This window comes from Pantherophis guttatus, chromosome 4 (assembly GCF_059756535.1).
Source record: "Pantherophis guttatus breed Tessera chromosome 4, ASM5975653v1, whole genome shotgun sequence".
In the NCBI taxonomy this organism is placed as follows: domain Eukaryota; kingdom Metazoa; phylum Chordata; class Lepidosauria; order Squamata; family Colubridae; genus Pantherophis; species Pantherophis guttatus.
The window spans coordinates 93,579,015-93,592,003 of record NC_142066.1 but is presented as its reverse complement, the minus strand read 5'-3'; the positions used below and the strand labels follow the sequence as shown (position 1 = coordinate 93,592,003).

At 36.7% G+C, this 12,989-nt stretch overlaps 1 protein-coding gene across 7 annotated transcripts in view; it reads right to left on the bottom strand.

Annotated features, from left to right (window-relative positions):
• The window catches only part of MYRIP (myosin VIIA and Rab interacting protein), a 253,774-nt gene that overhangs the window by 19,136 nt on the left and 221,649 nt on the right, over positions 1-12,989 (bottom strand). For all 7 annotated transcript variants that reach the window (XM_060685982.2, XM_087894133.1, XM_087894130.1 and 4 more), the window contains one exon: positions 11,118-11,351. In XM_060685982.2, coding sequence (XP_060541965.1) covers positions 11,118-11,351 — 234 coding nt within the window. The remainder of the gene's footprint in view (positions 1-11,117; positions 11,352-12,989) is intronic.

The window sequence follows — 12,989 nt, the reverse complement described above, 5'->3', positions numbered from 1 at the left end:
AAAAGAAGCTACTGTTTTTATAGGTCATCTTGCCTACTGTAGTCTTTTTTGGGGGGGGTGTCTCATTTTATATATATATTACATTCTACAGAATGATCCCCTGAGTGTGACGCGGTTACAGAAAGTATTGGATTAGAAGTCAGAACATCAAGTCTGCTTTCCCATATGGAAGGTAATGGCAATTTCGCACAGTCTCAGCCTAACTTACCTCACAGGATTGTTGTGAGGGAGAAAAGGGGGAGTGAGAGCTATGATTTCATGAGAAAAATTAGAATATTTAAAAAAAATCCCTTCTCACTCTTATGGGTCAAATGTGTCTTCCTCAATCTCAGATCCAGATTCCATAAGCCTGGAAATTTGAGGGTTCTGTTTAATATCTTAGCTGTTCCTAACACTGAACTCTTCTGGACAGAGAGCTCTGATATTGTTTCTGGTATATGTTGGGCCACTCTCTCCATATCAGTGGTGAAATGTAAAATTAGTTACTACCGGTTCTGTGGGCATGGCTTGGTGGGGGGTAATGTGACTGAGTGGGCATGGCCAACTTTTTTTTTTTTTTTAACTTTTAAAAGCATTTTTTCTACAACCTCTTCGGCTGAAGAGATTGTAAAAAAAAAAAACACTTTTTTTTTATTGCAAAGGTTTTACAATTACATTTTCACCCCTTTCCCCACCCCACCCCCCCAAACTTCCCAACCTCCCTAACCCTCCCTAACCCTCCCCTCCCCCCAGACTTCCCTATAATGTACTCATAACTGGTAAAGAAAGATAAAAAAAAAACACAAAAAAAACCCCTTAATATAACACTTATGTAAAAACTTGAACCCCTCCCTCCCCTTTATAGTTTTTCTTTTTACCCTCATTACATTAAAATATTTGTAATACATTATTTTCAAATAAAAGCTATTTGATACTTTCTAGTTTGGTATTTGTTCTGAACATAATCTATCCACTTTTTCCATTCCCATTCATAAGTCTCTTGTGAACAGTCTTTTAGATATGCTGAAATCTTTGCCATCTCTGCAAAACTGGCCATCTTCATAGTCCATTCCTCGATAGTGGGCAAAGCTTCATTTTTCCAGTATTTACCTATCAATAATCTTGCTGCTGTTATCATATACAATATCAACTTTGTTTCACCCAATGTAAAACCCTTAACTATACCCAATAAAAACAGTTGTGGAGAAAATTGAATTTTTTTCTTTAAAACATTCTGCATAACCCACCAAATTTTTATCCAAAAAGCCTTAACTTTCCTACAAGTCCACCAAACATGATAATATGTAGCATCTAAACAGTCACATCTCCAACATTTTGGCTGAACATTAGGGTACATACACGACAATTTTTTGGGGTCTAAGTGCCATCTATAAAACATTTTGTAAAAATTTTCCCTCAGATTTTGCGACTGTGTAAATTTTACATTCTGAACCCAAATTTTTTCCCATGTTTCCAACATCACTGGTTCTTCAAAATTTTGTGCCCACTTAATCATACAATCTTTAACTAACTCTGTTTCTGAATCCCTTTCTAACAAAACATTATAAAGCCTTTTAATATGCATTGGACCTTTCTCTTTTATATGTCTAACCAATTCTTCCTCATGCAACATAATACCAGTTTTTTGGTCCTCTTTCCATCTCAGTTGTAATTGATTATATTGTAACCAAGTTAAATTAATCTCTTCGTCCAACAGTGTCTGCAATGTCTTCAGTTGCCATCTGCCCGCATCTGTAAAAAGAACCTCTTTGTATAAAAACCCCCCGAGTGACATTATATTTGTATTCCACAAAGTATGACCAAGATCCAGCCATAGCGGTATTTTATAATCCCATTTAAGTTGGTGCTTCTTCCAAACTCTCATCAAAGAGTCTCTAAGTATATGACTTTTAAATACTTTATCAACTTTGTCATCATAAAATAAGTAAGCATGCCATCCAAATTCAAGATCAAAACTTTCTGCATTCAATATTCCAGCCTTTTTCCTTCCAAACCAATCACTTGCTAAAGTTAAAGCTGCTGCATCATAATATAACTGTAGGTTTGGAAGTTTAAGACCTCCTCTTTCTGGAACATCTTGCATAATTTTCAATTTCACTCTCGGCTTTTTCTCATTCCAGACAAACTTATTGACTCCAGTTTGCCAGACTTTCAGTTGTTTATCACTTTTAAGCACCGGGATCATTTGAAACAAATGATGTCCTCTTGCCTAATCATTATACCTTTCAAGATATTAGAATCCCGTATTGTATTTAGCAAGACTTCTAGTGTTAAAATAAATAAAAGTGGGGACAACGGACATCCCTGTCTTGTTCCTTTTTCAATTTTAAACTCTGTTGTCAAACTTCCATTAATAATGATCTGTGCCTTTTGCTCTTGTAAATTGCTGAATTCGCCTGTATAAATTGATCCCCAAAATCCATCTTTTTTAAAGTCTTTAGTAGAAAATTCCAATCCACTCTATCAAAGGCCTTCTCTGCATCCAAAAAAACCAGCACTGCAGGAATCTGTTTATTCTTCTCAAGATATTCCAATAAATCTATTACTTGCCTTACATTATCCTTCATGTGTCTGCCCTCGATAAATCCCGCTTGATCATCATGAATCACCTTTTGGATTACTGGCATCAACCTGTTGGCTAGTACTTTCGCATAGATTTTATAATCTGTATTCAAAAGAGATATTGGTCTGTAATTCTCTGGTTTTTTAGGACCAACTTGTTCTTTTGGTATCAAAGATATGTAAGCTGTTGTCCATGATGGGGGTATTTTACCCCCTTGTTGAATATTGCAAAATAAATCTCTGAGTTGTTCCACCATTTCAGCTTGCAAAGTTTTGTAATACACTGCGGTCAAACCATCCGTGCCAGGAGCTTTGGCTGTTTTTAGCTGTTTAATTGCTACTATTATCTCCTCCTCTGTTATAGGATAATTCATTCTTTCCTTTTGTTGATCAGTAATTTTTGTAACTCTTTTATCGTTTAAATATTTTTCTATAAGTCCATTCTGCACCTCCTCTTTGGCATATAGTTTGGTATAATAGTCCACAAAAGCTTCTTTAATTAATTTTTGTTGAAAAATTTCTTTCCCTCCAATATCAATACTATCAATAGTCCGTATACTTTGTTTTTTCCTCAATGTGTAAGCCAACCATCTGCCCGGTTTATTAGCGTTACAAAATGTATTGTGCTTCGCATATTGTAAGTTTGTTGCAACTTGTTCCGCCATAAGCATTTGGAATTGGTCTTTCAAAAGTTTTATAGCACTGCATATTCTTTCATCTGTTGGATTTTTAATAAGTAACTGTTCTTTATTCTTTATTACTATTTCCAATTCAGATCTTTTCTTTTGTCGAAACAGTCTATGTTTAGAGTTCATGTAGATAAGTACCCCTCTCATATAAGCTTTACTTGCGTCCCACACAATTTCTATTGGGGTACCTTTATTCAAATTTATTTCAAAAAATTCTTTCAAATGCTTTTTAAGTTCTGTTGTGTTTTTTTCATATCTAAACAAGTTCTCATTTAATCTCCAAGAACGTCTCTCAACCTTATCCATCTCAATTTCTATCCATACTGGGCTATGGTCAGTCAAAATTCTTGGAAAAATCTTTGTTCTTTTTGTCTTGAGAAGTAAATCATCTGACAACAAAATAAAATCAATCCTAGAGAAGGATCTATGTCTATCTGAATAAAAAGTATAATCCAGTTCTTTTGGATTATGTATTCTCCAAATATCTTTTAGTTCCAAATCTTCTTTCATATCGAAAAAGGTCTGAGGTAACCTAATCCTAGATTTCGCTGAACTTCTTTTGTCTAATTTAGAGTCTATTACTCCATTCCAATCTCCCATAATTAAAATAGATCTATAGTCCCATTGTAGTATTTTAGTATGTAACATTTTATAAAAATAATCCTGTTGTTGGTTGGGAGCATAAATTCCTATCAAAAGAATTTGGCCATATGTTGTAAGTAATTCAATTGCTACAAACCTACCATCTTCATCTGTTTCTATAACTTTAGCCGTAAATTTCTTATTTACATAGATAACCACACCATTCTTTTTTTGCAACGTTGAAGATATAAAATGTATTCCTAATTTGGAGTTTATCAAGTATTTTTGATCTTGAACTGTAATATGCGTTTCTTGTAGACAAATTATATCATTATTAAATTGTTTCAAATATGTAAATAATTTCTTCCTTTTCTGTGCTGAATTCAACCCATTCACATTCCAAGATAAACACTTAAGCATCATCTTCATCCTTCTGGAGCAAAGAGCAGAATAACCGAATATCATCCACGATCTTCGGAGTCGCTCCCCCCATGGCTCCAGTCTCTTGTGTAGTAGTCTTAGCTCCCTTCTTGTCTTGTCTTTCCTGTTGTTGTTGTTGCTTTTGTTTAAGTAATTTAGATTGAGCTCAAGTTATACGTTGATCCTTAACTTCGATCATCCGAACCGGGTCCAAGATTGGAGAAGATTCCAGCAAAGGCTCATCCAAAAAACCTCCTTCTGCGCCTTGCATTTCCTCTGGTTCCTGCTTAGACTGTTCTTGCAAGTCTCGTTGAGGTTGCTTCTCATCACTCTCCTTAATCTCCAAAACTGTAGATGTACGTGGGGATGGTGTTCTTTCCTTAAGAATAGTAGTATAGAAGTGCTCTGCCTTCTCCACGGTGTTCAAACGATATCTTTCTCCCTTGTATCTCAAAATTATACCAACTGGGGCGTCCCACCGAAATGGTATCTGTTGATTTTGCAATTCTTTAACAAGAAAGCCGAATTCTTTTCTGGTTTTCAACATTTTAGGGGGTAGTTCTTTAAAAATTCCAATTCGTGAGCCCCCCACTTGCACAGAGGTGTAAAAGGATTTTTGCAGGATGTCATTTCTTATTTCTCTATCTGTAAAATATATGACCACATCTCTGGGCAATTGTCTTTGTCTGGCCACCCAAGAATTCACTCTATAAATTTTATCTATTTTGTGAAAAACCACATCGGGATTAACTTGTAAAATCTTGGCCAAAGCCTCAGAACAGACCTGTCTCAAATCCTGTCTATCCTCTTCTCGAATTCCTCGAAGCCGTATTGCAAACTCCATTGCCCTGAATTGTACCATCACAATTTCATTTTCAACTCTCTGCATTTTATTATCAACATCATCAATTTTATAATCATTGTCTTTCATCTTAACATTAACTTCTGATTTAAATTCTTCAACTTTAGAATTAACTTTAATAATAAATTCTGCCAGGCCAGACGCCACTTCTGACATTTTTTTGGTCACCTTGTTTTGATTCTGTTTCACCATATCTTTAACTTCATTAATTTCCTGCACAAATTCCTGGTGTGACTTTTGAAGTTTGTCATCTATCTCCTGTTGAGATTTTTGAAATTTATCATCCAAAATTTTAGAAATAAATTCTTTTAAATCTCCCACATCAAAATCTTTTTTCTGAGTCTGTATCTGTTGTTCAGGGGGAGGCTGTGTTTTATGTGTGGGAGATCCACCTCCTGTTGCCTTCACTTCCTGCTTCTTTGAGGCCATCCTGCCACGTAAGCTAGTTTTACTAAAAAGGGAAGTTCTTCTTCCTCTTCTCCCACCTCCACAAAGACTTCTGAAAAAGTCCCCCAGATTTATTCAAATAAAAACTAAAGTAAAGCAAAGTCCAGTATTGAAAAGGGAGAAATTTCTCTCTTATTCTCTTGTTGCAAGCGAAGCAACTTCGTAACAGTTTAGAAACTTTGTGACAAAGCAAGATGAGTTCAGCAATCCACACTCGCCAGCTCGTTAACTCTAAGGCTAAGCGCCATGTTTTTACAGTTCACTTTCACTCATCCGCATTTTTTCGCTCAGATTAGAAAGCCAAGAAAACTCTAATACTTGCGATTCCGAGTTTCAGGGTTCAAGTAGAAATATGCTGCTTGTTAAGGCTAATTCCTTTCCTTTAAATTTGAAGTTTCCTGTAGCCTGCTTGTTCTGCAAAAGCAGACTTGTCCCATGCCGCCCGGAGTCCAGCAGGTTGAACGGGAGCCGCTCCTGTTCCCTCCCCTATTCCCTGGGGGGGTTGCAGGGGCTCAACCTGTGCCCTGCGATCTCTCTTTAAAATTCCTGAGGATTTTGAAGTTTTCGAGCCGCTTCTTAGTTGCGAAGCGGCTCTACAAGCGGCGGGGCTGGCGAAGCTTCAAAAGGCACCGCCGCCGCCGAAGACGAGGAAACCGGAAGTCCAAAAAAAACACTTTTAAAAGGCTCTGACGATCCCAGCCAAGTTGCCTGATCGTCAGAGGCTTTTGTTTTCTTTTAAAAGCATTTTAAAATGCCGAAGAGGTTTTAGAAAAAATGCTTTTAAAAGTAAAAGAAAAGCCTCTGATGATCGCACAGTTCAGTTGAGCATGGGGGATTTTTGCTACTGGTTCTCTGAACCACCCACCACCATCGCTACTGGATTAGGCAATCTGGTCCAAACCGGGAGCATTTCACCCCTGCTCCATATGTGTATATACAAGTACACACACACACACACACACACACACAGAGAGAGAGAGAGAGAGAGAGAGAGAGAGAGAGAGAGAGAGAGAGAGAGAGAGAGAGAGAGAGAGGTAGGTAGGTAGGTTACATGCAGTTATGTATGCAGGTTAATATTTTATACAAAAGGACACTACTGAATTTTTAAACTACTATTGAACATTAGTTTTCATAAAGGAATTATGAAAAAAGGAACAATTATTTAATAATATCTGCATAAGAAAACTGATAATCACTGAATTCAGAGAGATATATTTGATAATCAAATCATTTTGGGCCCTGCATGCTTAAAATATTTGATTTATTTTCATTCAATTGTATTTGCCATAAGGCCTATAGGGCCTTCTGACAATGATAATGCATAATAAAAACAAAACAATATATATTTAAAATAATAATACAAATTGTAAAATGTGTTTCAACTTCATTAGTTTCCCATTATTTTCTTTCCAGAAAACTGTACTCTAGAATCCCCTAAACGTTCCATTACACAGAAGTGAGGTATACATTCATATCAATATACTGTCTGCCTAAATGGATTGTTCATCCTAAACAAAGACGTTTAGAAAGAATGATGCAATAATAATAACAACAATAACAATAACAACAATGACAATGACGATGATGATGATGATGATGATGATAAAAAAAAAACAACGGCACAGAGCCAAACAACTATCGCCCAATAACTTGTCTGCCAACAACATTCAAACTTTTTACAAGAATACTGGCAAATTCAGTATTCAATCATCTGATGGAAAACAGTTTGTATCCAGTAAAACAAAAAGGAAATTATAAAAAATCAAGAAGAACAAAAGATCAGCTACTCATTGACAAAATGGTACTAAAAAATGCAAAACGAAGAAAAACGAATTTAAATATGGCATGGATTGATTACAAGAAGGGATTTGACTCATTACCCCCAACTTTACATGGGCATGGCTTAAGATGGGAACCATCAAGAAAAAAAAAAAATACTCGCTGCTCAAGAACAAGCACTACAAACTAATGCCATGAAAGCAAAGATACAAAAATCCACTGACAATCCAAACTGCAGACTTTGCAACAACAAAGTTGAAATTGTTTCACATTTAATATCAATGTGCAGCAAAATCACACAAACTGATTACAAAGCTAGACACGACCGAGTTGCTAAATTAGTCCACTGGTCATTATGTAAAAAATACGACTTTCCTGTATCCAAAAAGTCATGGGAACATAGAGTGGAAAAAGTTATAGAAAATGAGAAGGTGAAGATCTTGTGGGACTTTCAAATACAGACAGATCGTCACTTGGAACACAACATGCCAGATATCACATTTATTGACATCACAGTACCAGGAGATGCCAGAGTTGAAGAAAAAGAACTGGAAAAATAATGAAATATTGTGACCTGGCCATCGAAACTACACAGCTATGGATGAAACATGTAACAGTGATACCCATTGTCATCGGGGCACTTGGTACCATGTCCAAGAATTTTATAACATACATCAGCAAATTGCAGCTTCCTGCAATAACACCAGCAGAACTGCAAAAACTGTGCTACTTGGAACATCATACATCTTAAGAAGGTACTTGGTTGATACCTAGGACGCTGGCAGCAACCCGTATCAACCATTAGCACTAGTCAATGGTATTTGTGATGCATTTTTGAATGTTCAGTTGACTGAGTTTCATATTTAATGAATAAAGATTAATAATAATAATAATAATAATAATAATAATAATAATAATAATAATAATAATGGCAAACTCCTTTCAGCAGCAATGATACAACTATGGGGATGGAAGATGGGGATATACCTAGCTGTAAAATCCAAAAACGGGTGGCTAGTCAAGTAAGAGAGAAGATCCCACCAAAGCACTGCTCATCCCTTGATTTCTAGTTTTATTTTATTTCCTGTTAATTTTAATGCTTTTATATTTGGGTTTTTATTGTATTGTAACCTACCCAAAGTCACTTTGCATAGTGAGATGGGCAACATATAAATCTAATAAATAAAATAAAATAAAAACAATTAAATTTAATCCAATTTTGAACATTAAAAAGTAATGTTTTTCACAATGTATTCCCAAAATGCAGCCTTAATATTTGGCTGTTCATGATTATTGTCCATGGAGGAAGATGCCATTCAATTAGTTCACTAGATTTTCAAATAATGTTCAGGTTAGAAAAGTACATTGCTTATTTCACTTCATTTAGATTCAGAGTAATATACAGTCCTGAGTGGCAGCACTTGGGTGATTTCATCTGAGCTCAAAAACACAGTCTAAATCATAATCCTAGTTAGTCTTGAATGAGAGATTTCCAAGGACTGTGGTAGCACAGTGGTTAGAATGCAGTACTGCAGGGCTAACTCACTGTTCACTCCACGAGTTCAATTCTGAGCAGCTCAAAGTTGACTCAGCCTTCCATCCTTCCGAGGTTGGTAAAATGAGATCCCAGATGCAGATTCTGTAAACCGCTTAAAGTGGGATGTAAAGCACTGTAAAGTGCTATAGAGGTCTAAACGCTATTGCTATTGCTATAGCCTACACTGGAAAGCCATATAAACGTCTGGGAAGATGGCAATGGTAAATCATTACCATACTGCTGGTAAGAAAACTACATGGATTCAAGAATCATTTCACAAGAAGTTAAGTTTGATAAAGGAGACAATCTTATTGGATGACAATACATGTTTCAAGCAAATATATGATATGTTCTTAAGTTCCTATTATTAAGAGCACTATCACAAGGGCATCTATGGGTGGGTGAATTGTTTAAAAAGGCAAGAGAGTGGCCACAACTTCATAGTTAAAGCTATCATCTTGGCTTTTTAAACTCTTAAAAGGCCCCTGCACTATTATTTGTTAGCATAGTGTTATATTTTTATATTGTTTTAAAAGTACTCTCTGTTATATGGATTAACTGTGAAGAAAATGGATCACTATGGATAAGGAAAGTAACAGTAGAAGCAGCATATTAGAAATAATAAGACATTCCATGTTTTAGCCAAATATTATAGTGATAATCGAACTAGGTAGGCAACTTTTCTTTTTAAAAGTTGGGTGGCACCTGCTTGAATTACAATATACTTTTGTACAACTCATGGTTTCCATATTTTGCATTTACTTTTATGAATGCCATTTAGTATGAAAAATACCAATAATATTAAAGGAAGAAATCAATTCTGCTGTATCGATGGGCTGGGGAAAAGGATTGCCTTTACATTTACTGAGTTAATTAAAAAACCCTCAAAAGCTGTTTTAAAATATTCTCACTGACAGTTTGATCAATCTTTAAAGACGTCGCCAACCTGCATTGCCACTTTTTAAGGTAAGCTGGCTCTTAAAAGCTATTTATTAAAGCTTAGACCTTTATGCCTTGGCACAACACAAAAGTTCAAACCCATCAGAACAAGATTCAGCAGTCCGTCTGCATTTGACAGACAAAGGCCACTCTTTTGAAGACAGCAAAGTCCACTTTTTGGATACAGCGGACCATGAGTTTGAGAGAGGGGTAAAAGAGGCCACAATTTACAATTTACAGTTACAATTGAACAGCCTTCAGAGGGGGAGGAATATGATACTATCTATCTCCTGTCTATATCACAGTCCTTTCAGCAGATCCAAGAAGATTCCACACTCATTTGCATTCTAATTCAGGTGATGCTGAGGATCAGATAAACCCCCCAAGTTGCCTCAAAGTCTCTCAGAGAGAATACTAAGGACCAGATGACTGCAAAGAAATACAATCATTCCATTCCCCCTCCCATCAGAACTAATCCTCCCATCCTTTCCACACCATCCAATCAGAACTGATAAAGCTTCTTCGATGAGAAGCAAAACGTCTTCTTCCTCAAGGAAAAAAGATACTCAAGTTGCCTTTTGAAAAAGCACCTTTGTAACATTCTGGCTAATGGTTCTTCATTAGTGCTAGGTAGAAATCAAGGGAAAGAAACAAGTGAAATTTTTGCATGTAGCTGGAAATTAGTCTATCCTCTTTAAAAAAGTTGTTATACTTGGTATACTTTCTGCAGAAAAAGTATAATCCTATAGATTCCATTCCATTAGAAATATGAATTCTAGGAAACTTTTGGAATGTTATTATTTATATGAAATTTCATTTTATGCCAAGTAAAATCTATGTAAAAGATGGAATCACCTATATTTCTCATATTCAATTTTGAAGTGAATTGTACATGCATAACAAAATGCTGTCTGCAGAAACAGGATTATCTGGCCTAATTAAAGAGATTTTGGAAGAATGATTTTAAAAAGTTATAGGATCTCTTCGGCAGCAGCAGCACAAAGTGTGGGAATGGAAAACAAGGATAGGACATGACTGGAGAAGCCACACTATGGCCTACACATAGTTTCCTGTAGCAACTATTTGGTTTCCCAACAATTTCACATTATATTGTTGCAATTGAGTAACGCAGCTAATTATTGTGTGTCCCATGTTGTGGTTGATCAAGGATTTTACCGGTGGGAAAGACAAGAGTTTTCCCTTCACAGGCTTCTACTTCCCACACTTCAATTCCTCAAGTAATAAGATAGAAAAGGTCTCAAATTATTTGCTAACTATACAGACAAAAAGTATTAACTACCTTTTTAAATTCTTCTTGGAGGCATTTGCTATTGCTTTCTGAAGCTAAGCCTGATTTATGGTTCTCATTTGCTGTTCTTGACTCTGATGTCTCTTCCTCTGAAGTTTCTCTATTTTTAATTTTTATTGATAATTCAGATAACCTTGCTTTCATCCTTTCTTCCATAGAGCGTGCTTTACTTTGTTGATGTTGATCGGCACAGCTGATGTCAAATTTTGATAAATCATCAAATACCTTAAATAATTAAAAACAAAAAATTAAATCAATATATCTCAAAAAGAAAACAGTTAAATCTGTTATAAAGAACTATTTATGACATGACAGCAATGCAGTAGCATTCTGATAATTGTAACATAATGAATATATAAGGAAAAAATAACTTTCAATATCAAATAGCATGCATTCAATTTTCTAAAGATTAAATAATCTCAGCCCTATGTTTGATTTTTTAATTTAGTTTTTAAGATCATTATGATATCTTTCACATTCAAGGTATCAGGATAGAACACAAACATTTTATTAGGATTTTTATTACAATCAGATTATTTCTCTGGCTCACTTCTCTCCTTCATTAGCCTTGAGAAAGATTGCTTTTCTAGCCTTCACTATGTTCCTAGCTGAGCCTTACATTGGATTGTAGCAGCTACAGAGAAAAGGAATGATAAGTGGACCTAGGCATGATGGGCAAAGAGAAAGCCATTGTGGGGGGGTGGGGAGGGAAAAGGCCCAACTTCTTGGGTTGGTGCGAGAGGAGAAAGATAAGCCAGGCTTTTCAGGAGTGATTGTAAGAAGGTAGGAGGCCCACACACCAATGGGTCTAGCTGGCTGAAACCTTGTGGCACATGGCAGATTTTCACGGACAAGTGGATCTAACCACTTGAGACCTTCCAAGAGTTGGGAGGGAGGGAGGGAGAAGACCAGGCCACTTGGGAATAAAGTGGAAGGAAGGAGGCTTGTGTGCTGATGAGACTAGTCTAAGGTGACCAGATTTTAACATTGGTAAAGAGGGACATTGTGGGCGTGGCTTATTTTGTGGGCGTGGCTAGCTGGTCATGTGACTGGGTGGGCGTGGCTAGCTGGTCATGTGACCGGGTGGCCATGGCTATGTGTATAGGGTAAGGTGAACAGATTTTTACATTGGTAAGAAGGACACCATTGTGGGCGTGACTTATTGTGTGGGCGTGGCTTGGAGGCCATGTGACTGGGTGGGCGTGGCTAGCTGGTCATGTGACCAGGTGGCCATGGCTATGAGTATAGGGACTACTCAGAGGGCTGAAAAGTCATTTCTGACAGGTCCTCACACTTTTGACTGGTCCTCACACTTATGACCATCCTCACATTTATGCCCATGCAGCATTCTTAACAACCATGTCACTCATTTCACAACTGCTTCTCTTCACCATGATGACAAGATAGGGCAAAAATGTAAAATGTGAGGACAGTCGTAAGTTCGAGGACTGGTCAAAAGTGTGAGGACCAGTCAAAAATAACCTTTTCAGCCCTCTGAGTAGTCCATATGCACAAAAGGACTAACCAGAGGGCTGAAAAAATCATTTCTGACAGGTCCTCGCACTTTTGACTGGTCCTCACACTTATGACCATCCTCACATTTATGCCCGTGCAGCATTCTTAACAACCATGTCACTCATTTCACAACTGCTTCTCTTCACCATGATGACAAGATAGGGCAAAAATGTAAAATGTGAGGACAGTCGTAAGTTCGAGGACTGGTCAAAAGTGTGAGGACCAGTCAAAAATAACTTTTTCAGCCCTCTGAGTAGTCCATATGCATAAAAGGATACAGAAATAGAGAGGGATGAAGGAAGGGAAGGGAAATTAGAGTAGAAGTGAGGGTAAGAGGGGGAGGAAGAG